We start from the raw sequence: 26,238 nt of genomic DNA, 5'->3' as shown, positions 1-26,238 counted from the left end.
GAGACGTCCTGCCATTAGCGCCATGTTTCATTCAGTGAGGTCAGCGTGTGGCAAGGTCAGGGTGTGGTGAGGTCAGCGTGTGGCAAGGTCAGGGTGTGGCGAGTTCAGTGAGTGGCGAGGTCAGCGAATGGCGAGGTCAGCGAGTGGTGAGGTCAGCGAGTGGCGAGGTCAGCGAGTGGTGAGGTCAGCGAGTGATGAGGTCAGCGAGTGGTGAGGTCAGCGAGTGGTGAGGTCAGCGAGTGGCGAGGTCAGGGTGCGGTGAGGTCAGGGTGTGGTGAGGTCAGGGTGTGGCGGTGATTGGAAATCTACATCGGATCCCGCAAGATGCGGAAGACCCAAATTAAAATAGATTATTTCCACCGTTGAATATTCCCAATGTGCGCTCCTCACACCAGCGCAACCACCTTACCCAATATGGCGGGCACCACGTGTCCAGATAGAAATACGCGCACCCTTCCTGCCGCCATACTGGAGGCTTAGGAGCCCATTTAGCGCCTGGAAAATTGGGGATGCACCGGCCAATTTAAAGGCCCTATTTTTCAAACAGGTATTTGACAATAAGGTTCAAATTATTACTTCCCTTAATCTAACAATGCAAATAAAGTAAATGGAAAGAAGCAAAAAACAGACGGACAAAATCTCCAAAACACAAAGTCCAAGAGTCGGTCGTGTGTCGTTGGCCTCTCATTAACTTCACTGCAATATCCCAGTGAATGTTTAAAAGCGCGAGCCCAACAAATCACCGGTCGAATTGCGCAACTGCTCAGTTCTGGCAGAACATTGTTGTTTCTGCATTTCTATCCAGTGATCAAAGGCTCGTTCTTCAAAAGGAGTGGTCCAATAAAACAATACAGTCCGCATGTAGCCGTGTATCTGTGCCGTATAGCCCATGTAATCCTGTGCAGCAGGGATAAGCATCGCCGAGTGAATATTTAAGCCTGAGACTTCAAACCGAGGCCCCGTCTGCCCTCTCGGGTGGATGTAAAAGATCCCACGGCACTGTTTCGAAGAGGAGCAGGGGAGTTCTCCCCGGTGTCCTGGCCAATATTTGTCCCTCAATCAACATCACTAAAAACAGATTATCTGGTCATTCTCACATTGCTGTTTGTGGGATCTTGCTGTGTGCAAATTGGCTGCTGCGTTTCCTACATTACAACAGTGACCACACTTCAAAAAGTACTTCATTGGCTGTAAAGCGCTTTTGAAATGTCCAGTGGTCGTGAAAGGCGCTGGAGAAAGGCAAGTTATTTCTTTCCAATATATTGCCGGAGTATGTTTAAACCATCGTCAGATGCAGGAATGAGTGGGACTGAGTTTTAAGAATGGTATTTCTGCCCCATTATCAAATCACTTTCTTTCTCAGAGATACTGGGAATGTCCCTAATGCCAATCCTAAGCTAAGCCCTGGTCCTCTGGGACAAGGAGCAGCGTTGATGAACACAGAGATCGCTCTGTGAGTCGCAGGCAGGCGGGGTGTCGTTGGGATTTTTGGTTTACAATTCTACAAGCTGGAAACATGACGTATACAGAGCTCTCTGTGACCTGACCCCCTTTGGATCTGGATTTCAGTTTCTGTGCGGCAGAAAGGCTCAATGATTTACTGTTGTTTCTAAAGTATCGATGGTGGAGAAATTGGGGATCCGTTTATTGGGCGGGAAATGGCCGCTGCTGGGAATGGATTTCGGACATTGGTGTCCTGATCTCCCCCAGAATTGACAATTTGGCAGCCGGTCACCTCCCCGTGTCCCGCACACCACGCACGCTCCGCTCCCCGTGTCCCACACATCGCGCACGCTCCGCTCCCTGTGTCCCACACACCGCGCACGCTCCGCTCCCCGTGTCCCGCACACCGCGCACGCTCCGCTCCCCGTGTCCCGCACACCGCGCACGCTCCGCTCCCCGTGTCCTGCACACCGCGCACGCTCCGCTCCCCGTGTCCCGCACACCGCGCACGCTCCGCTCCCCGTGTCCTGCACACCGCGCACGCTCCGCTCCCCGTGTCCCGCACACCGCGCACGCTCCGCTCCCCGTGTCCTGCACACCGCGCACGCTCCGCTCCCCATGTCCCGCACACACTCTGCTCCCCGTGTCCCGCACACCGCGCACAACTCCACCCCACTCCCCATGTCCAGGACTCCCGCCTGAAACAGGCCTTAGCCCATTTGAATATACTAATGAGGGGCCTAACTGCGTTCAGTTTATTTTGCGAATCCCGCGGCCTGACCAGCGCTCCTTAAAGGGACAACTGATGCCATCAACCAAAAAAGTTTATATTTACATATGTAAATGAGGAGCCGGGAGGATCAGAAGGGCTCTTCCCAGCTCCAGGGCAACACAGCAGGGTCGCTGTTGGCCCAGGCTCAGGGGAAACTCCCCCCGACACACTCCACTCCCGCCCGCTCGTCTCCTCCCCATCCCCGCACTGGAGAGCGGATGAGTTTTCCAGGCCCCGGCTGGTGAACCCACGACCTTCTGACTCAGAGGCGAGAATGCAACCCAGTGAGCCACGGCCACATGGTAATATAGAAAGACAGACTCGCATTTCTATCGCGCCTTTCGCCACCTCAGGACGTCCCAAAGCGCTTTACAGCCAATGAAGTACATTTTGAAGTGTAGCCATTGTTGTAATGTAGCAAACGCAGCAGCCAATTTGCGCACAGCAAGATCCCACAAACAGCAATGTGATAATGACCGGATAATCTGTTTTAGTGATGTTGATTGAGGGATAAATATTGGCCCCAGGACACCGGGGAGAACTCCCCTGCTCTTCTTCGAAACAGTGCCGTGGGATCTTTTACATCCACCTGAGAGAGCAGACGGGGCCTCGGTTTAACGTCGCATCCGAAAGACGGCCCCTCTGACAGTGCAGCACTCCCTCAGTACTGCCCCTCCGACAGTGTAGCGCTCCCTCAGTACTGCCCCTCCGACAGTGCAGCGCTCCCTCAGTACTGCCCCTCCGACAGTGCAGCGCTCCCTCAGTACTGCCCCTCCGACAGTGCAGCGCTCCCTCAGTACTGCCCCTCCGACAGTGCAGCGCTCCCTCAGTACTGCACCTCCGACAGTGCAGCGCTCCCTCAGTACTGCCCCTCCGACAGTGCAGCGCTCCCTCAGTACTGCACCTCCGACAGTGCAGCGCTCCCTCAGTACTGCACTGGAGTGTCAGCCTGGATTTTTGTGATATATATAGACAGATAGATGGATGGATTATAACACGCTTGGAACATTAATACTGAATGTCGCCAAGAACACCACCTACCTGGTGAAAGAATTGTGATAGCTGTTAAAAGACTGTATTCTTCCTGTGTCATCTTCAACTCCCCTATACTTCGATAGAAGTTAAACATTGGCGTGATATACTCCTCAGCTATGCCTATTAAACATAGACAGGATGTTTGATTACATTTCATCACAATCACTTCATTGACTAACAAAGTATTTAACTCTAACTGTAAAATACATAAGCGATGTACAAAACTAAAGCAAAATCATTTGCTAGAACTGTAGAAGGATAAAACTCACACCAAGTCCTGTTCACCCATCACTCCTGTGCCCGCTGACCTACATTGGCTCCCGGTTAAGCTTTGATTTTAAAATTCTCATCCTTGTTTTCAAATCCGTCCATGACCTCGCCCCTCCCTATCTCTGTAATCTCCCAAAACAAGCGCTCTACTCGGAGCTCCGGCACGGCAAGAGAGCCCCAGGTGGGCAGAGGAAACACTTCAAGGATACCCTCAAAGCCTCCTTGAAAAAGTGTAACACCCCCACCGACACCTGGGAATCCCTGGCCCAAGACCGCACAAAGTGGAGGAGAAGCATCCGGGAAGGCTCCGAACACCTCCAGTCTCTTCGCCGGGAGCAAGCGGAAGCCAAGCGCAGGCAGCGCAAGGAGCGCACGTCAACCCAAGCACCCCACCCACTCACCCCTTCAACCACCGTCTGCCCCACCTGTGACAGAGACTGTAGGTCCCGCATTGGACTCATCAGTCACCTGAGAACTCATTTTTAATGTGGAAGCAAGTCATCCACGGTTCCGAGGGACTGCCTAAGAAGAAGAAGAATCTCCTCCAGCCCCCAACGCCCTCCCCCCACCCCGAGATCTCTATGCTCCTCCAATTTTGGCCTCTTGTGCATCCCCGGTTTTAATCGCTCCACCATTGGTGGCCGTGCATTCAGCTGCCGAGGCCCTAAGCTCTGGAATTCATGCCCTAATTTTCTCTGCCTCTCTACCTCTCTCTCCTTTAAGACGCTCCTTAAAACCAATCTCTTTGACCAAGTCTTTGCTCACCTGTCCTAATATCTCTTTATATGGCTCAGTGTCAAATTTTGTTTGATAATTGCTCCTATGAAGCACCTTGGGATGTTTTACTACGTTAAAGGCGCTATATAAATACAAGTTGTTGTTGTTGTTGAAGACTGACAAGAGGCAGTTCCAACGATCTGTCAAAATGCCTTCCTTAGAATCATCGAATGTTCCAGCACAGAAAGTGACCAGTCAGCCCTTGCAATCTGTGACACTTTATCCAATCCTATTCTTCTGCTCTCTCCTCACACCCTTTCATCATCCTCTGCCCACCACACTTCGGGAAGGATGTGAAGGCTTTGGAGAGGGTACAGGAGAGGTTTACGAGAATGGTTCCAGGGATGAGGGACTTCAGTTACATGGATAGACTGGAGAAGCTGGGGTTGTTCTCCTAAGAGCAGAGAAGGCTAAGAGGAGGTTTGATAGAGGTGTTCAAAATCATGAAGTGTTTAGACAGAGTAAATAAAGAGAAAATGTTTCCAGTGGCTGAAGGGTCGGGAACAGGAGGGCACAGATTCAAGGTGATTGGCAAAAGAACCAGAGACGACATGAGGAAAAACTTTTTTACACAACGAGTGGTTAGGATTTGGAATGCACTGCCCGATAGGGTGGTGGAAGCAGATTCAATAGTAGCCTTCAAAAGGGAATTGGATAAATACTTGAAGGAGAAAAAATTGCAGGATATGGGGAAAGAGCGGGAGGAGTGGGACTGACTGGATTGTTCTTCGAAAGAGCCGGCGCAGACTCGATGGGCCGAATGGCCTCCTCCTGTGCTGTACTATGATTCTTTTTCAATCTAATTCTCTTTGCCACGATAGTGGTTTGTGCCAGAGAATTCTACATTCCACATTGCATGAAGAATTATTCCAACCTCATTTTGGGACGCAGCATGTGAGTAACTGGAGACACGACGGGCGCGATCTTGTCAACCCCGAGGAGGCGGGACTGCCGGGAAAGTTGCTGAATTTGGGGGCGGCTGGCAAACCCCCTCCCCCCAACCCGCCTCTGTGCCCTCTTGCCAGGAGAGAGGGGAAGGGAGGGGAGAGGGGAGGGGGAGGGGAGGGGAGGGGAGGGAGTAGAGGGGAGGGGGAGAGGGTAGAGGGGAGGGGGAGAGGGTAGAGGGGAGGGTGGGAGGGGAGGGAGGAGAGGGGAGGGAAGGGGAGGGGGTAGAGGGGAGGGGGACGGGGGAGAGGGGAGGGGGAGGGGGAGGGGAGGAAAGGGGAGGGAAGGGGAGGGGAAGGGGTAGAGGGGAGGGGGAGAGGGGAGAGGGGAGGGGGAGGGGGAAGGGGGGAGGAGAGGGGAGGGGGAAGGGGAGGGGAGAGGGGGAGGGGAGGGAGGAGAGGGGAGGGGAGGGGACGAGAGGTGAGAGGGGAGCGGGGAGAGGGGAGGGGGGAGAGGGGGGAGGGGGGAGGGGGAGGGGCAAGGGGAGGGGGAGAGGGGAGGGAGGAGAGGGGAGAGGGGGAAGGGGTAGAGGGTAGAGGGGAGGGGGGGCGAGGGGAGGGGGAGAGGGGAGGGAGGAGAGGGGGAGGGGGAGTGGGGGGAGGGGGGAGAGGGAGGGGGAGGGGGGTGCAAATTGCAAATATTTAAAGAGAATTTAAAAGAAAATTGGTACAACATGGATTTACAAAAGGTAAATCATGCTTGATTAATCTATTGGAATTTTTTAAGGATGTAGAATAGATAAGGGAGAACCAGTGGATGTGGTGTATTTGGACTTTCAGAAGGCTTTCGATACAGTCCAGCATAAGAGATTAGCATGCAAAGTTAAAGCACACAGTGTTATGTTCATTAATAACTAGTCGTTTTTATTAAGAACAGCTAGCTTTTGCTAGACACTTTATTGAGAACATGTGGACTAGGTACAGTATCTGTAGAGGCATCCATCTTGACTGCTGCCTTGTGGGTAGCCTGGTGCATCGTGGGTAGCCCACTCTTATATACATACAGCACCACCTAGTGTACCATTCCAGAATGACAGGTTACTGATCATTACATCCCCCCTTCTTTGAGGTTAAACAAAATCAGTATCAATCAATATCAATCAATCATAACAACATAAACATCTTCAACAGTCAATACATTTTCAATGTAGTTTTCTTTGTACTCAAAGATTAAGTCTATCAGGCTTTTTTACTTCACGTGTGGATCTTCTCAGCACAGGTAAGTCTGATGTGTTTTCATGAGAGCCTGTATGTGTATTTGTGTTAGATTGTTCTGGTGGTGAGTGACAAGATTCAGTTGCGGCATTGTCATCGATTTGCTCTTCGATAGTCTCTTGTGTTTTTAGGAGGGGACGGCGGTTCCTCCTGAGAATCTGTCCTTCCTCAGTTCTAACAGTGTATGACCTTGGTCCTACTTCCTCAAGAACTGTAGCTTTCCTGTTCCATGCAGCTGGATCCTCAATCCTGACAACATCATCCCTTGTCAATGGTTTCAGAGTTTTGGATGACTTGTCATAGTATGATTTCTGTTTTAGCTTTAACAGTTGAAGCCTCTGTCTCAGTTCCTTACTCTGCTTTTCTTTTGCACAGCAGGGTAGCGTGGTACGCAACTTGCGACCCATTAGGAGTTCAGCAGGTGAAGAACCAGTGTCTAAAGGTGAGGCTCGGTAGCTCAGCAGGGCGAGATAAGGATCAGACTTGCTTTCTGTCGCTTTCTTCAGTAGCTGCTTGAGAACTTGAACACCTTTCTCTGCCTTACCATTCGACTGAGCATACAAAGCACTGGATGTGATGTGCTGAAAGTCATACTGTGCTGCAAACTGTTGCCACTCCTTACAGTTGAAGCACGGACCATTGTCGCTAACGGCAATCCTGGGAATTCCATGTCTGGCGAAGATGGATTTCACATGCATTATGACACTGCTTGCTGTGGTGCTTGAGAGCAGCGCCATCTCAGGATAGTTAGAATAGTAGTCAATCACTATTAGATAGTCTTTACCATTCAAATGAAAGAGGTCCATACCAACCTTTTGCCATGGTGCTGTTGGTAAGTCAGCTACTATCATTGGTTCCTTTGCTTGTTTGTTTTGGTGTCTTTGACATGTCTCACATTTGCCTATCATGTTCTCAATGTCCTTATTTATGCCAGGCCAATAAACAGTGTCTCTTGCTCTCCTTTTGCATTTTTCAATTCCGAGGTGTCCCTCATGAATCCTTTTGAGCATGTCTTGACGTAGAGCCTGTGGAATGACTATTCTGTTCTGTTTTAGTAATAGTCCACTTGCGACACTCAATTCTGACCTAATGTGAAAATATTTTGGACAGGAACCTTTTGGCCAACCACGATGAATGTTCTCTATTACTGTTTGTAACACTGTATCTTTTACTGTTTCTTCTGCTATTTGCTTTGATTTTGTGTCTGACACGGGCAGCCCAGCAGTGACCATACTCACATGAACATCCACGTCTTCTTCAGTAGAGCTCACATGACTCATTGTGGGTGCTCTGGATAGTGCATCTGCTAACACTATGTATTTGCCTGGTGTGTAGATCAGTTCAAAGTCATATCTTTGCTGCTTCATCATGAGTCGTTGAATCCTTGGAGACATCTCATTCAGGTTCTTTTTTATGATGGCAACCAGTGGGCTGTGGTCTGTCTCAACTGTGAAGGTGGGAAGTCCATCTATGTAGCCATGAAACTTTTCTAGTCCAACTACCAAGCCTAGACATTCCTTTTCAATCTGGGCGTATTGACACTCAGTATCAGTCATAGGCCTGGAGGCATAGGCAACAGGCTTCCAATCTTCACTCTCTGCTTGTAGCAAGACCGCAGCTAGGCCATCTTTTGATGCATCCATTGACACTTTGATTCTTTTTGTTGGGTCAAAGAAGGTGAGTACAGGTGTGGTTGTCAGCACTGTTTTGAGGTTTATCCACTCTTGTTCATGTCTTTCTGTCCATGCAAACTCATTTGTTTTATGTAGCAGGTCTCGCAGACAGGCTGTCTTGGCTGACAAGTTAGGAATGAACTTTCCAATGAAGTTTATCATCCCCATGATGCGTAGCACTCCTTTTTTATCAGTGGGTCGGGGCATGTTGAGTATGGCGTTTACTTTTCCCATATCTGGCTCTATTCCTTTAGCAGATAGATTAGCTCCTAGGAAAGTGACTTCTTGGATGCCAAACTGACACTTGGCTTTGTTGAGCTTCAGTCCATTCCGGCGTATGCTCTGTAGCACTTTAGTCAGTCGCTCATTGTGTTCTTTCCGTGTGGAGCCCCAGATGATGATGTCATCAACATAGACCCGGACTCCTTCCAGACCTTCAATTATGTGTTCCATCACTCTATGAAAGATTTCAGATGCAGATATTATCCCGAAAGGCATTCTGAGCAAACAATACCTGCCATATGTTGTGTTGAAGGTACAGTATTTGGTGCTCTCTTCATCCAGTTTTAGTTGCCAAAATCCTTGTGAGGCATCGAGCTTTGTAAAGTATCTGGCACCTGACATTTCACTGGTGATTTCTTCTCGCTTGGGAATCTGGTAGTGTTCACGTTTTATGTTTGCATTTAAGTCCTTTGGATCCATGCATATTCTTAGATCATTGTTCTTTTTCTTTATACATACCATGGAGTTAACCCAGTCTGTTGGCTCTTCGACTTTCCTGATGACTCCTAGTGTGGTCATTCTGTCCAGTTCATTCTTGAGCCGGTCACGCAGGGGTGCTGGAACTCTTCGTGAAGCATGTACCACTGGCTGAGCATCCTTCTTTAGCTGGATCTTGTAAGTGAATGGTAGAACTCAAAATCCTTTGAACACATCCTGGAAATTATTCACTACAGAATCCATCGAGTCATCTGGTCTGCTTATGGCACAGTTTATATGGTAGACTCTCTTGACCAGTTCTAAGTCCTCACAAGCTTTGTCACCCAGTAGTGAATCAAGTCTTTCAGCCACAACAGAAAACATGAGATGATGCACTTTGTCTTTGACTGTCACTTTAAGTCTGCATACACCTAAGCTATCTATTTTCTGTCCATTATAGTCCTTCAGTAGTACTGACTTTTTCTGTATTTTGGGCTTTTCTTTCATATTGTTAATGTCACTCATACTGATTAAATTTGCTTTTGCCCCAGTGTCTAGTTTCAATGTAACTAATGCTCCATTTACCTGCAGTGGGATCATCCATTTGTCCTCTTTTACTGCATTAACTTTATGTTCAGCATTGTTAATTCCTGAGGGCTGCACATTTTCTGTATCATTTTTGACATTGTCACATGACACCATTCCTACAAAAAATGTCTCACTTAAATCAGTGTCCTCAATCACATTAACTCGTTGCCCTTTCTTTGTTTTTACTTTTGAAAAGCATTGTTTGGCAAAGTGATTCTTTCCATTACACTTTGTGCACATTTTTCCAAACGCTGGGCATTGTCTTAACTAGTGTTTGTAACCACAGCGTTTACAATTAAAAATGTCATCCTCCGATTGCTTTTCATTTCTGTTCTGCCCACGTTTCTTCCCCTTGTAGGGCACAGCACTGACAGCAGCATTATCACTCATTACAATCGCATCATTATTGATTTCACTGAAAGTCTTCACATGCTTTCGAGCTAGCTCGCTGGCTTGGCATATTTTCACAGCAATTTCTAATGTTAGTTCGGTTTCTCTCAACAGACGTTCCCTGACTTTTTTATCATGAATACCAAACACAATCTGGTCACGAATCATGGATGCTTTCAGCTCAGAGAAATTACATGTCTGTGCTTTCAGTTTCAGGTCAGTCAAAAAGCTATCAAAAGTCTCATTTTGCTGCTGTGTCTGAGAACGGAAGATGTACCTCTCATAGGTTTCATTCCTTTTGGGAGAACAATGTGTATCAAACTTCTTTATCACATCGTCTAATTTTTCTCTGTTCTCCTCTGGATTAAATACAAATGTATTAAATACCTCTATCGCCTGTGGGCCTGCAACCGTGAGCAGCAACGCTATTTTCCTTGCGTCTGGCTTCATACCGTACCCGATGGCAGCAATGTAGAGTTCGAATTGTTGTTTAAAAGTCTGCCAATTGTAGTCAACATTTCCTGTGAGTTTCAAACGCTCTGGTGGCTTCAAATTCTCCATGTCGCGTTGCACAATATTCAGCAGATCTTACCAATCCTGGTACCATGTTATGTTCATTAATAACTAGTCGTTTTTATTAAGAACAGCTAGCTTTTGCTAGACACTTTATTGAGCACATGTGGACTAGGTACAGTATCTGTAGAGGCATCCATCTTGACTGCTGCCTTGTGGGTAGCCTGGTGCATCATGGGTAGCCCACTCTTATATACATACAGCACCACCTAGTGTACCATTCCAGAATGACAGGTTACTGATCATTACACACAGGATTGGGGGTAAGGGACTGACGTGGATAGAGAACTGGTTGGCAGACAGGAAGCAAAGAGTTGTAATAAATGGGTCCTTTTCCAAGTGGCAGGCAGTGACTAGTGGGGTACCGCAGGGATCGGTCCTTGGGCCCCAGCTATTCACAATATATATAAATGATCTAGACGAGGGAACTAGATGTAATGGCCCAGAAATTCTTGTCTCCATGGGTGAGTACGCACGGGGTACTCACCCGTAAGCCCAATGGAAGTGCTGGTTTCCTGCATGCACTGCGCATGCGTGGGAAACCGGCACTTCCGTTCCTCTGAACGACGGGGTTCAGAGGCCGAACGCGTGCGCGGGAGAGGCGCGTGCTCATCGAACTTCATTTTTTTTTACAGGTTTTCCCGGGAGGGTAAGTCTGCAGAAGTTAGAAATGTAAAAAGCAGGTGTAAGGCCTGCTTTTTACAAGGTAAGTGGTCACTTAATTAAAATTAAAACATTTTTTTTCACAGGTTTATTATTTTTAAATACTTTAAAGCAAGGTAAGTTAATTTTTAGCCCCATTAGAAAATAAAATTATTTTTTTCAAAAATTTAAATTATTGTTTAAAATAGTTATTTTGTGTAACTTATAGTTAATTTTAAAAATGTTATTTAAAAAAAAAATTATTTGAAGATTTAGTGCTGTTTTGGGGTCGTAGTATTTATAAGTCTTGACAGCACTTCCTGTCCGACTTATGAATGGAGCATTCCCTGCTCCGATTGGCTCCCCATGGCCCACATAATCCCAGGGGATGCATCGAACTAACTGCGCCCCTGGGATACGCAAGCACTGCACGCCGGCAGCTGGACCAGGCCCCGGATCGGAATTCCACGGGGGCCCACAGCTCAACGGCCGGCGCGGTAGGTAAGTGCAGATCGGAGGCTTGCACCCGCGGGAAGCCCCTGACCCGAATTTCTGGGCCAATATCTCCAAGTTTGCAGACGACACAAAGCTGGATGGGCGTGTGTGCTGTGCGGAGGATGCAGAGAAACTCCAGTATGATTTGGACAGGTTGGATGATTGGGCAGATGCATGGCAGATGCAGTATAATGTGGATAAATGCGAGGTTATCCACTTTGGTGGCAAAAACAGGAAGGCAGATTATTATCTGAATGGCAATAGATTGGGAAAAGGGGAAGTGTAACGAGACCTGGGTGTCCTTGTGCACCAGTCGCTGAAGGTAAGCATGCAGGTGCAGTAGGCGGTTAAGAAGGCAAATGGTATGTTGGCCTTCATAGTGAGAGGACAGGAGCAAGGATGTCTTGCTGCAGTTGTACAGGGCCTTGGTGAGACCACACCTTGAGTATTGTGTGCAGTTTTGGTCGCCTTATCTGAGGAAGGATGTTCTTGCCATGGAGGGAGTGCAGCAAAGATTCACCAGCCTGATACCTGGGATGGCAGGAATGACGTATGAGGAGAGACTGGGTCGATTGGGCCTATACTCGCTGGAGTTTAGAAGAATGAGGGGGGATCTCATTGAAACTTATAAAATTCTAACAGGACTGGACAGACTAGATGCAGGAAGGATGTTCCCGATGGCGGGGGTGTCCAGAACCAGGGGTCAGTCTAAGAATAAGTGGTAAGCCATTTAGGATAGAGATGAGGAGGAATTTCTTCACCCAGAGAGTGGTGAACCTGTGGAATTCTCTACCACAGAAGGCAGTTGAGGCCAATTCATTAAATATATTCAAGAAGGAGTTCGATATATTTCTTAAGGCTAAAGGGATCAAGGGATATGGGGAGAAGGCAGGGACAGGGTACTGAATTTGGATGATCAGCCATGATCTCATTGAATGGCGGAACAGGCTCGAGGGGCCGAATGGCCTACTCCTGCTCCTATCTTCAATGTTTCTATGTTTCTGTGTATCTACAACAAACACTGAAGAATGGGGGGATCCACTGCTTGGGGGGTGGGGGGAGTCCAAAACTAGGGGCCATCAATATCAGATAGTCACTAATAAATCCAATCGGGAATTCAGGAGAAACTTCTTTACCCAGAGAGTGGTGAGAATGTGGAACTCGCTACCACAGGGAGTGGTCGAGGTGAATAGTATAGATACATTTAAGGGGAGGCTGGACAAGCATATATGAGGGAGAAAGAAACAGAAGGATATGTTGATGGGGTGAGATGAAGAAGGTGGGAGGAAGCTCGTGCGGGATTCGACCCAACTTGGCCCCCAATGAGTATAAAACGTAACTTCTCAGCAGCTGGCACTGCTCGCAGTTTGTTACTGCCACCACTAGGTGGAGGTGCCTCCTGTCATTTTGCAGTTTCACAGCCGAACCGCGGAGATTATATCGGAGCTTTTTAACAATGACCTCTTTAAAGAAAAATGGTTAAAAAACCTTTTTATCCACTGTGGAATTAGGAGAATATGTGGTGAATAGCGGCGGAGAGGCCGCAAGGACACTAGTACGATAGCAAAATGCTGCGGATGCTGGAAATCCAAAATAACAACAGAAAATGCTGGAAAAACTCAGCAGGCCTCGGCAACATCCGTGGAGAGAAACGGAGTCAACGTTTCAGGTCGAAACACTTCTTCAGGACACGTTCATCACGGGGAATATTTGTGAAATAATGGCCGGGGTTTTACAGGACCTATAAGCACGTTACACAGCCGCAAGTGCCCCGCGTGTCCCGGGTTTCACGAGCGCTGCGCAAGCGGGAAAATCCGGAACTTGTGAGCGGTCGTGCGCAGGAAACGGACACTCGCTGGCGGAGGGTCGGCTGTTTGCCCAGCGAATGGCCACGAAACCCTTGTCCTGGTGGAAGCAGGCCTAGGGCCTTCCTTTACCAGCGTAAGGGTGACAATAAATATTAAAACATTTCAAAAAAAATCTTTTAAACATTCAAAAACCTTTAAAATTCGTTTAGGTTATTTTTGGCCCCTTTAAAAATGTTTAAATTTATTTTCCAAAAAATTAAATTTTTGTTTTAATTGTTTAATTAAATTGTATTTTTGTTAATTTTAAGCGTGTGGTGATTTATTTTTATTGAGGTGGTGTGAAAGCGTGTTTTTTATGTGATTTCTAATATACTCATAGGGGCTCCGTCCATGAATGGACTCCCCCAGAAACATACTAGGAATCCCCCCTTTGTGACTGGTTGGGCCGGCCCGCGTGATCCCAGGGACGCTCAGGAACTGCCTGCGCCCCGGGATACGCGGGGCTTCGTACGCCTGCAGGTCCAGGACCGCAAGAGTCCGAAGATACGGAGGCTCCAAGTCGCTGCATGATTCTCTTGCGGATCATAGGAACATAAGAAATAGGAGCAGGAGTCCGCCACACGGCCCCTCGAGCCTGCTCCGCCACACGGCCCCTTGAGCCTTCTCCGCCACACGGCCCCTCGAGCCTGCTCCGCCACACGGCCCCTTGAGCCTTCTCTGCCACACGGCCCCTCGAGCCTGCTCCGCCACTCGGCCCCTCGAGCCTTCTCTGCCACACGGCCCCTCGAGCCTGCTCCGCCACACGGCCCCTCGAGCCTGCTCCGCCACACGGCCCCTCGAGCCTGCTCCGCCACACGGCCCCTCGAGCCTGCTCTGCCACACGGCCCCTCGAGCCTGCTCCGCCACACGGCCCCTCGAGCCTGCTCCGCCACATGGCCCCTTGAGCCTGCTCCGCCACACGGCCCCTGGAGCCTGCTCCACAACATGGCCCCTCGAGCCTGCTCCGCCACACGGCCCCTCGAGCCCGCTCCGCCACACGGCCCCTCGAGCCTGCTCCGCCACACGGCCCCTGGAGCCTGCTCCGCCATTCAATAAGACCATGGCGAAGCGAGGCTGGAGCGAGACCGGAGCGAGACCGGAGCGAGACCGGAGCGAGGCCGGAGCGAGGCCGGAGCGAGGCCGGAGCGAGACCGGAGCGAGACCGGAGCGAGACCGGAGCGAGACCGGAGAGAGACCGGAGTGAGACTGGAGTGAGACTGGAGTGAGACCGGAGCGAGACTGGAGCGAGACTGGAGCGAGACTGGAGCGAGACCGGAGTGAGACTGGAGTGAGACTGGAGTGAGACTGGAGTGAGACCGGAGCGAGACCGGAGCGAGACCGGAGCGAGACCGGAGCGAGACCGGAGTGAGACTGGAGCGAGACCGGAGTGAGACCGGAGCGAGACCGGAGTGAGACCGGAGCGAGACCGGAGCGAGACCGGAGTGAGACCGGAGCGAGACTGGAGCGAGACTGGAGCGAGACTGGAGCGAGGCCGGAGTGAGACCGGAGCGAGACTGGAGTGAGACTGCAGTGAGAGGGAGCGAGACTGGAGTGAGACTGGAGCGAGACCGGAGTGAGACCGGAGCGAGACCGGAGTGAGACCGGAGCGAGACTGGAGCGAGACCGGAGTGAGACCGGAGCGAGACTGGAGCGAGACTGGAGCGAGACTGGAGCGAGGCCGGAGTGAGACCGGAGCGAGACTGGAGTGAGACTGCAGTGAGAGGGAGCGAGACTGGAGTGAGACTGGAGAGAGACTGGAGTGAGACCGGAGCGAGACTGGAGCGAGACCGGAGCGAGACTGGAGCGAGACTGGAGCGAGGCCGGAGTGAGACTGGAGCGAGACTGGAGCGAGGCCGGAGCGAGACTGGAGCGAGACTGGAACGAGACTGGAGCGAGACTGGAGAGAGACTGGAGCGAGACTGGAGCGAGACTGGAGCGAGACCGGAGCGAGACTGGAGAGAGACCGGAGCGAGACCGGAGCGAGACTGGAGAGAGACCGGAGCGAGACTGGAGAGAGACCGGAGCGAGACCGGAGTGAGACCGGAGCGAGACCGGAGCGAGACCGGAGCGAGACTGGAGCGAGACCAGAGAGAGACCGGAGCGGGACCGGAGCGGGACTGGAGCGAGACTGGAGTGAGACTGGAGTGAGACTGGAGTGAGACCGGAGCGAGACTGGAGCGAGACCGGAGTGAGACTGGAGCGAGACTGGAGCGAGACCGGAGTGAGACTGGAGCGAGACTGGAGTGAGACTGGAGTGAGACTGGAGTGAGACCGGAGCGAGACTGGAGCGAGACCGGAGTGAGACCGGAGTGAGACCGGAGCGAGACCGGAGCGAGACCGGAGCGAGACCGGAGCGAGACTGGAGTGAGACTGGAGCGAGACCGGAGTGAGACCGGAGCGAGACTGGAGTGAGACCGGAGCGAGACTGGAGCGAGACCGGAGTGAGACCGGAGCGAGACTGGAGCGAGACTGGAGCGAGACTGGAGCGAGACTGGAGCGAGGCCGGAGTGAGACCGGAGCGAGACTGGAGTGAGACTGCAGTGAGAGGGAGCGAGACTGGAGTGAGACTGGAGTGAGACTGGAGTGAGACTGGAGCGAGGCCGGAGTGAGACCGGAGCGAGACTGGAGTGAGACTGCAGTGAGAGGGAGCGAGACTGGAGTGAGACTGGAGTGAGACTGGAGAGAGACTGGAGTGAGACCGGAGCGAGACTGGAGCGAGACTGGAGCGAGACTGGAGCGAGACTGGAGCGAGGCCGGAGTGAGACTGGAGCGAGACTGGAGCGAGGCCGGAGCGAGACTGGAGCGAGACTGGAACGAGACTGGAGCGAGACTGGAGAGAGACTGGAGCGAGACTGGAGCGAGACCGGAGCGAGACCGGAGCGAGACTGGAGCGAGACTGGAACGAGACTGGAGTGAGACTGGAGCGAGACTGGAGCGAGACCGGAGCGAGACTGGAGCGAGACCGGAGTGAGACCGGAGTGAGACCGGAGCGAGACCGGAGCGAGACTGGAGCGAGACCGGAGCGAGACTGGAGAGAGACTGGAGTGTGACTGGAGCGAGACTGGAGCGAGACTGGAGAGAGACTGGAGTGAGACTGGAGCGAGACTGGAGCGAGACTGGAGAGAGACTGGAGTGAGACTGGAGCGAGACTGGAGCGAGACTGGAGCGAGACTGGAGAGAGACTGGAGCGAGACTGGAGCGAGGCCGGAGTGAGACTGGAGCGAGACCGGAGCGAGGCCGGAGCGAGACTGGAGCGAGACTGGAACGAGACTGGAGCGAGACTGGAACGAGACTGGAGCGAGACTGGAGAGAGACTGGAGCGAGACTGGAGCGAGACTGGAGCGAGACCGGAGTGAGACTGGAGAGAGACTGGAGCGAGACCGGAGTGAGACTGGAGCGAGACCGGAGCGAGACTGGAGCGGGACTGGAGCGGGACTGGAGCGAGACTGGAGTGAGACTGGAGAGAGACTGGAGCGAGACTGGAGCGAGACTGGAGAGAGACTGGAGCGAGACCGGAGTGAGACCGGAGCGAGACCGGAACGAGACTGGAGCGAGACTGGAGCGAGACTGGAGCGAGACTGGAGCGAGACCGGAGCGAGACTGGAGCGAGACCGGAGCGAGACTGGAGAGAGACTGGAGTGTGACTGGAGCGAGACTGGAGCGAGACTGGAGAGAGACTGGAGTGAGACTGGAGCGAGACTGGAACGAGACCGGAGAGAGACTGGAGAGAGACCGGAGTGAGACCGGAGTGAGACCGGAGCGAGACTGGAGAGAGACTGGAGAGAGACTGGAGAGAGACTGGAGAGAGACCGGAGCGAGACCGGAGAGAGACCGGAGTGAGACCGGAGCGAGACCGGAGAGAGACTGGAGAGAGACTGGAGAGAGACCGGAGCGAGACCGGAGAGAGACCGGAGTGAGACCGGAGTGAGACCGGAGCGAGACCGGAGAGAGACCGGAGAGAGACCGGAGCGAGACCGGAGAGAGACCGGAGTGAGACCGGAGTGAGACCGGAGCGAGACCGGAGAGAGACCGGAGAGAGACCGGAGAGAGACCGGAGCGAGACCGGAGCGAGACCGGAGCGAGACCGGAGTGAGACCGGAGTGAGACCGGAGCGAGACCGGAGCGAGACCGGAGAGAGACCGGAGAGAGACCGGAGAGAGACTGGAGAGAGACCGGAGCGAGACCGGAGAGAGACCGGAGTGAGACCGGAGTGAGACCGGAGTGAGACCGGAGCGAGACCGGAGAGAGACTGGAGAGAGACCGGAGCGAGACTGGAGAGAGACTGGAGTGTGACTGGAGCGAGACTGGAGAGAGACTGGAGCGAGACTGGAGAGAGACCGGAGCGAGACCGGAGAGAGACCGGAGAGAGACCGGAGAGAGACCGGAGCGAGACCGGAGAGAGACCGGAGTGAGACCGGAGTGAGACCGGAGCGAGACCGGAGAGAGACCGGAGAGAGACCGGAGAGAGACCGGAGCGAGACCGGAGAGAGACCGGAGAGAGACCGGAGCGAGACCGGAGAGAGACCGGAGTGAGACCGGAGAGAGACCGGAGAGAGACCGGAGCGAGACCGGAGAGAGACCGGAGTGAGACCGGAGTGAGACCGGAGCGAGACCGGAGCGAGACCGGAGAGAGACCGGAGAGAGACTGGAGAGAGACCGGAGCGAGACCGGAGAGAGACCGGAGTGAGACCGGAGCGAGACCGGAGAGAGACCGGAGAGAGACCGGAGCGAGACCGGAGAGAGACCGGAGTGAGACCGGAGCGAGACTGGAGAGAGACTGGAGAGAGACCGGAGTGAGACCGGAGTGAGACTGGAGCACTGCGGAGTGAGATTCCATCCTCCAGGGAGTTCGACACTGCTTCACGCTGGGGTTGGGTCGGGTCGAGTGCTGGGACTCCAGACTCACGCTGGGGTTGGGTCGGGTCGAGAGCTGGGACTCCAGACTCACGCTGGGGTTGGGTCGGGTCGAGTGCTGGGACTCCAGACTCACGCTGGGGTTGGGTCGGGTCGAGAGCTGGGACTCCAGATTCACGCTGCAGCTTCCAGCATCCGTGCAAAGTAAAAGTAGACGGTGCAGACACTACAGCGGCAGCAGAATCGCAGCCTTAATGTGACGGGAGCTCAAATCATAATTCCTTGCTGTAATTACCAGTTGTCATCTCATATACACTCATCCCCGATAGATTGATCCCCTCTCTAACCATTCTCAGCAAAAGTCGATCATTGGCGAATAAGAGCTGTTTGATTGCGTAATGTGAGAATGATGTGGCCATAAATTTCACACTCTACAACAATAACTTGTATTTCTATAGCACCTTTAATGTAGTAAAACGTCCCAAGGCCCTTCACAGGAGCGATTATCAAACAAAATTTGACACGGAGCCACATAAGGAGAAATTAGGACAGGTGACCAAAAGCTTGGTCAAAGAGGTAGGTGTTAAGGAGCGTCTTAAAGGAGGAGGGAGGGAGGCGGAGAGGTAGAGAGGTTTCGGGAGGGAATTCCAGAGTTTAGGGCCCAGGCAGCTGAAGGCACGGCTGCCAATGGTGGAGCGATTATAATCGGGGATGCGCAAGAGGGCAGAATTAGAGGAGCGCAGAGATCTCGGAGCGTTGTGGGGCTGGAGGAGGTTACAGAGATAGGGAGGGGCGAGGAGACCACGGAGGCAATGTTCCCACTAATATTTTGGGTGCCGCGCGGCCTCTTTTAGGGGCTGTGTGGGCCATTGAAAATACCAAGCATGCGCAGCACGCTGGCTGCACGGGTTCCCTGGAGCGTGTCAGCACAGCTTAAAGGGAATGTTGCATGGAGGGCTCTGAAAATAAGTATTATACGAAACAGCATGTGATATCACAGACTGGTTTTTCTTTAAATCCATTTACATGGTCTAATTGAATGACGGAACAGGCTCGAGGGGCTGAATGGCCTCCTCCTGTTCCTATGGCTGACAATATAGTGGGCTGGTATCGGGTGAAAATTCTTCCAGATCGCTTTCTCGGATTAACTCATCGCGAACAATCAGGCTAATATCTGAGCGTACAGTACCGCTGAATTAGGCGCTAATAAAACGAAGGATGAATTTGAAAGTTGGGGAGTTCATACTACAGATAGTTCCAATTGAAGAGCTGACATCGACAGAAATCTTCTGTCTCACTAAATGGATGAATGAATGAAAGTTTCATGTTCGGAAATCCTTTCAAGTTCCCCCTATCCATTATTATTGTGGGCGTAAATGTAGAATATTCCGCGTTGCAAAAAAAAAAGTCCATTTATACTTCCTCTGCAAGTAGAGAGAGTTAAAAAAGCTGCCCTTTATTTAATCTTAAAATCTGCATGTGAATAAAGTCTTCTATAGAAAGGGCAGCATCAGACACAAGCCATTCATTTCACAGAATATCAAGAATTCATTATAGGCTCTGAGACACACAAATGAATTATCCATGAGAATGGCCTTAAGTTAAAAAGTTGATAGATGACAATGTGAAGGACTCATGTGTACAGTTCAGGCACAAACCTCCCAATTATCGCACTAAGACTGTCACACCTTGACAATGGGGCCAGATGATATTTTCGTCCTTCAATGTCCGAATTAAATCAGAATTATCTTCCCATTACACCCTGGGGTTGTCACCTCCTCAACAATGGCATTTAGAGCGGCCATTCTCCTCAGCAGCGCTCCTCAACGTGAAAAGAATGCACACACACATCTGGAACTGACGAGCTGAAGATTCAATATTATGGGATGGCGTCAAGATCGGCTGCTTCTGGAGGAAGAAGCAAAACCTCGCTTCAGCTGGAGACGAATAAAGAGAGGGCCAGGGACTTGAGCCCATAATCAGGGTGACAATGCTGAGGGAGTGCCGCACTGTCAGAGGGGCAGTACTGAGGGAGCGCCGCACTGTCAGAGGGGCAGTACTGAGGGAGCGCCGTACTGTCGGAGGGGCAGTACTGAGGGAGCGCCGCACTGTCAGAGGGGCAGTACTGAGGGAGCGCCGCACTGTCGGAGGGGCAGTACTGAGGGAGCGCCACACTGTCGGATGGGCAGTACTGAGGGAGTGCTGCACTGTCGGAGGGGCGGTACTGAGGGAGCGCTGCACTGTCGGAGGGGCAGTACTGAGGGAGCGCTGCACTGTCGGAGGGGCAGTACTGAGGGAGTGCCGCACTGTCTGACGGGCAGTACTGAGGGAGCGCCGCACTGTCGGAGGGACAGTACTGAGGGAGCGCCGCACTGTCGGAGGGGCAGTACTGAGGGAGCGCGGCACTGTCGGATGGGCAGTACTGAGGGAGTGCTGCACTGTCGGAGGGGCAGTACTGAGGGAGCGCTGCACTGTCGGAGGGACAGTACTGAGGGAGCGCCGCACTGTCGGAGGGGCAGTACTGAGGGAGCGCCGCACTGTCGGAGGGGCAGTACTGAGGGAGCGCTGCACTGTCGGAGGGACAGTACTGAGGGAGCGCCGCACTGTCGGAGGGGCAGTACTGAGGGAGCGCCGCACTGTCGGAGGGGCAGTACTGAGGGAGCGCTGCACTGTCGGAGGGGCAGTACTGAGGGAGCGCCGCACTGTCGGAGGGGCAGTACTGAGGGAGTGCCGCACTGTCGGAGGGGCAGTACTGAGGGAGTGCCGCACTGTCAGAGGGGCAGTACTGAGGGAGTGCCGCATTGTCGGAGGGTCAGTACTGAGGGAGGGCTGCACTGTCGGAGGGGCAGTACTGAGGGAGCGCCGCACTGTCGGAGGGGCGGTACTGAGGGAGCGCCGCACTGTCGGATGGGCAGTACTGAGGGAGCGCCGCACTGTCGGAGGGGCAGTACTGAGGGAGCGCCGCACTGTCGGAGGGGCAGTACTGAGGGAGTGCCGCACTGTCGGAGGGGCAGTACTGAGGGAGCGCCGCACTGTCGGAGGGGCAGTACTGAGGGAGTGCCGCACTGTCGGAGGGGCAGTACTGAGGGAGTGCCGCACTGTCGGAGGGGCAGTACTGAGGGAGCGCTGCACTGTCGGAGGGGCAGTACTGAGGGAGTGCCGCACTGTCGGAGGGGCAGTACTGAGGGAGCGCTGCACTGTCTGAGGGGCAGTACTGAGGGAGTGCCGCACTGTCGGAGGAGCAGTACTGAGGGAGCGCCGCACTGTCGGAGGGGCGGTACTGAGGGAGCGCCGCACTGTCGGAGGGGCAATACTGAGGGAGCGCCGCACTGTCGGATGGGCAGTACTGAGGGAGTGCTGCACTGTCGGAGGGGCAGTACTGAGGGAGCGCTGCACTGTCGGAGGGGCAGTACTGAGGGTGCGCTGCACTGTCGGAGGGGTAGTACTGAGGGAGCGCTGCACTGTCGGAGGGGCAGTACTGAGGGAGCGCCGCACTGTCGGAGGGGCGGTCCTGAGGGAGCGCCGCACTGTCGGAGGGGCAGTACTGAGGGAGCGCCGCACTGTCGGATGGGCAGTACTGAGGGAGTGCTGCACTGTCGGAGGGGCAGTACTGAGGGAGCGCCGCACTGTCGGAGGGGCAGTACTGATGGAGCGCCGCACTGTCAGAGGGGCAGTACTGAGGGAGTGCCACACTGTCGGAGGAGCAGTACTGAGGGAGCGCCGCACTGTCGGAGGGGCGGTACTGAGGGAGCGCCGCACTGTCGGAGGGGCGGTACTGAGGGAGCGCCCCACTGTCGGAGGGGCAGTACTGAGGGAGCGCCGCACTGTCGGAGGGGCAGTACTGAGGGAGCGCTGCACTGTCGGAGGGGCAGTACTGAGGGAGCGCCGCACTGTCGGAGGAGCAGTACCGAGGGAGCGCCGCACTGTCGGAGGGGCAGTACTGAGGGAGCGCCGCACTGTCGGAGGGGCGGTACTGAGGGAGCGCCCCACTGTCGGAGGGGCAGTACTGAGGGAGCGCCGCACTGTCGGAGGGGCAGTACTGAGGGAGCGCTGCACTGTCGGAGGGGCAGTACTGAGGGAGCGCCGCACTGTCGGAGGGGCAGTAATGAGGGCACGCTGCACTGTCGGAGGGGCAGTACTGAGGGAGCACCGCACTGTCGGAGGAGCAGTACTGAGGGAGCACTGCACTGTCTGGAGCTGCAGTACTGAGGGAGTGCTGCACTGTCAGAGGGGCAGTACTGAGGGAGCGCCGCACTGTCGGAGGGGCAGCACTGATGGAGTGCAGCACTGTCGGAGGGGCAGTACTGAGGGAGTGCAGCACTGTCGGATGGGCAGTACTGAGGGAGCGCTGCACTGTCGGAGGGGCAGTACTGAGGGAGCGCTGCACTGTCGGAGGGGCAGTACTGAGGGAGTGCCGCACTGTCGGAGGAGCAGTACTGAGGGAGCGCCGCACTGTCGGAGGGGCGGTACTGAGGGAGCGCCGCACTGTCGGAGGGGCGGTACTGAGGAAGCGCCACACTGATGGAGGGGCAGTACTGAGGGAGTGCAGCACTGTCAGAGGGGCAGTTCTGAGGGAGCGCCGCACTGTCGGGGGGGCAGTACTGAGGGAGCGCCGCACTGTTGGAAGAGCAGTACTGAGGGAGCGCCGCACTGTCGAAGGGGCAGTACTGAGGGAGCGCTGGACTGTCGGAGGTGCAGTACTGAGGGATTGCCGCACTGTCGGAGGGGCAGTACTGAGGGAGCGCTGGACTGTCGGAGGGACAGTACTGAGGGAATGCTGCACTGTCGGAGGGACAGTACTGAGGGAGCGCTGCACTCTCGGAGGGGCAGTACTGATGGAGCACTGCACTGTCAGAGAGGCAGTACTGAGGGAGCGCCACACTGTCGGAGGGGCAGTATTGAGGGAGCGCCGCACTGTCAGAGGGGCAGTACTGAGGGAGCGCTGCACTGCCTCCTTCTGTGCTGTAAGATTCTATGATTCTCGAGCCATTGAAAAAGAAGGCCCACCACCTTCTTAGAGCAACTAAGAATAGGCAATTAGCATTGCCCACATCATGAAGACAAATTAAAAAAAAGAAAGACTTACATTTCTATAGCATCTTTCACAACCTCAGGACATCCAAAAGCACTTTACAGCCAATGAAGTACTTTTGAAGTGTAGTCACTGTTGTAATGTGGGAAAGGCGGCCACCAATTTGTGCACAGCAAGCTCCCACAAACAGCAATGTGATAATTGTAATGTATATACCTTTAAGGGGGGGAACTACTTTTTACAGCTCATGTATACTGTAGTACCGGCAGTGACCACACCTGTATATAGCACTGAGTAGTAATCTGTACAGCCAGTTCCACTGTGAGCCATGTTGAGTAAACACCTGTTGTACCGTTCTCCTGCAGTCTGTGTCTTATTGTACATAGACACAACATTGGCGATGAGGCAACTTTGAACCTACCTGCAACTCTGCATCACCTCCCGGGGATTCGTTCCTGGAGATCAGTGGATTGGAGGTCAAGGCCAGAGACTCGGGCGTCGACCACGGGCAACCGCCCAGTCATCCAGCAGAGACTCGAGAATTGTGGGGGAGGCTGTTGAGAGCCAGGCTTGGCTTTCCAGTCGAGGTGGTCCAGCGAAACGGGCTGGCAAAAGGTAGTGCGCAGACCTTTCCCGGACAGCGGCGGGCTAGAGCCCAACCGAGCGGCACAGCAAAGGGCCGAGCAGCGTCGACGGGGGAGAGAGAGAGAGGGCAGAGTGCACAGGGCGCAGCCGGTGTTCAGGGGCCGAGCAGCGTCAGAGAGAGGGAGAGAGAGACGCACAGAAACCCACGAGGCGCCGCCATTGCCACGAGAACCGCCTGGAGCGGCGTTGGCAGCAGTGGGGGTGGAAGGAATGCGCGGGAGACGCCATTTTAAGCCATTGGGAGACGCCATTTTAAACCACACCCAAAATGCCGAAGAGTGGCAGTATCACCGCATTTGACAATGAAGTCGAAGATTGGACGACATATGTCGAACGAATAGAGGTGTACTGCAAGGCAAATGAGGTGTCAGATGACAAGAAAGCGTCGGTATTGTTAAATTTAATGGGCGCAAAGACGTATGGTTTATTACGAAATCTAGTAACCCCAACGAAGCCAATGGAAAAGAGTTTTGAAGACATAGTAACGATATACAGGGACATTTAAACCCCACACCGCTGCTGATAGCAGAAAGATTCCAGTTTCACAAACGGAACAAGCATAAGGATGAAAGCAATGCTGATTATTTAACAGAACTGCGCAAACTATCGAAACACTGCCAGTTTGGAGCGGGACTGGCAGATACCTTAAGGGACAAGTTTGTGTGTGGGCTTCAAAGTGAAGGAACCCAGAAACAGCTTTTATCTGAAAAGGACCTTACGCTGAAAAAGGCTTTCAGCATTGTGGTATCATATGAAGCAGCAGCACGGGGCGCTGCAGAGATACAACAGAGACCGCAAGAATATGGCACAAACGAAATGTCATATGGAACAGAGAAGTGCTATCGCTGCGGCAGAACAACACACGACCAGAATGATTGCTGGTTCAAAGACAAAGTGTGCAGACAGTGTGGAAAAGTAGGACACATAGCACGAGTCTGCAGGTTGGGAAAGAAAACCAGCAATAAGAAACCTACCAAAGGAAAGTACAAGAAGGTACATAAGATGACGGAGAATAGTTCAGACGAACAAAAGAGTGATAACGACTCCGAAAGCAGGGAACTGAGTTGTCTGAAACTACATAATGTGATCACAACGGACGATCACCAAACCATTTGGGTCACTCTCAAGATAGCAGGAGTCCAGGTAAAGATGGAATTGGACACAGGATCAGCCCTAACAGTCATAAACCGACGGGACTACGAGCGGCTATTCGCACACATACCCTTGAGAGACACAAAAATTATTTTGAAGACGTACACGGGGCAAAAAGTCTACCCCAAAGGAAAAATAAGGGTGACCGTTATATATAACGGTAAGGAAACACCAAAACTAGACCTGTATGTATTGCAAGATGGAGGACCACCATTACTGGGACGTGAATGGATCCGGAAAATACAACTGGATTGGCATTCCATACAGGCACTGACTGTGGCTGACAAAAAGGATGATGACGTCACACCTGGGCGACTGTCAAAGATCTTAACTGACGTGAAAGAAGTATTCCAGCAAGGACTCGGAACACTAAAAGGCATGACAGCGACGATTAAAATTGAAGAAAACGCAAGTCCAAAATCTTTTAAGGCCTTATGCGATCCGCCCAGCAGCCGAAGCAGAGCTGGAGAGTCTGGAACGTTCAGGTGTACTGTCCAAGGTAGACTGGAGCGAGTGGGCTACACCCATCGTCCCTGTGATGAAAAAGTCGTTGAGCAGCACGCCTGGGGAACCAAGGAAGGTTCGCATCTGTGGGGACTTTAAGGTAACAGTGAACCCGGTCCTTCACACCGTACAATATCCACTTCCGCGGATTGAAGATATTTTCGCCTCGCTATCTGGAGGGAAACGCTTCACTAAGATTGATCTGGCCCAGGCGTATCTGCAAATGGAGGTAGAAGAAGCATCAAAAAAATACCTCACAATCAACACCCATAAAGGTCTCTACCAATACAACCAGCTGATATTCAGGGTAGCATCAGCTCCGGCTATTTGGCAGAGGGCAATGGAACAAGTCCTGCAAGGGATCCCAGGGACCCAGTGTTATTTGGACGACATCCTGGTCACGGGCAAAAATGACAGTGATCACCTTGCCAACCTGGAGCAGGTGCTCACTAGATTTCAGGAATATGGGCTCCGAGCTAACCGCCCCAAATGCGAGTTTTTTAGAAAACAGATCTCGTATTGTGGCCACATTATCGATAATGAGGGGTTACATAAGTTCCCAGAGAAGATTGAGGCAGTAGTCAAGGCTCCAGCACCGGAAAATGTGTCACAACTGAGGTCGTTCCTCGGGCTGGTAAACTACTACCATAAGTTATTGCCAAATTTGTCTACAATACTACACCCACTG

The 26,238-nt window shown here is 52.8% G+C and overlaps 1 protein-coding gene across 6 annotated transcripts in view; it reads right to left on the bottom strand.

Moving 5' to 3' along the window:
* Positions 1–26,238, bottom strand: part of nr1h4 (nuclear receptor subfamily 1, group H, member 4) — a 149,952-nt gene that overhangs the window by 3,106 nt on the left and 120,608 nt on the right. For all 6 annotated transcript variants that reach the window (XM_086009651.1, XM_086009646.1, XM_086009648.1 and 3 more), the window contains one exon: positions 3,257–3,370. In XM_086009651.1, the coding sequence (XP_085865777.1) occupies positions 3,257–3,370 (114 nt within the window). The remainder of the gene's footprint in view (positions 1–3,256; positions 3,371–26,238) is intronic.

This window comes from Somniosus microcephalus, chromosome 16 (genome assembly GCF_052327205.1).
Source record: "Somniosus microcephalus isolate GS21.2 chromosome 16, FLI_Smic_1.0, whole genome shotgun sequence".
NCBI classification, from domain to species: domain Eukaryota; kingdom Metazoa; phylum Chordata; class Chondrichthyes; order Squaliformes; family Somniosidae; genus Somniosus; species Somniosus microcephalus.
This window is presented reverse-complemented; position numbering and strand designations above follow the sequence as displayed.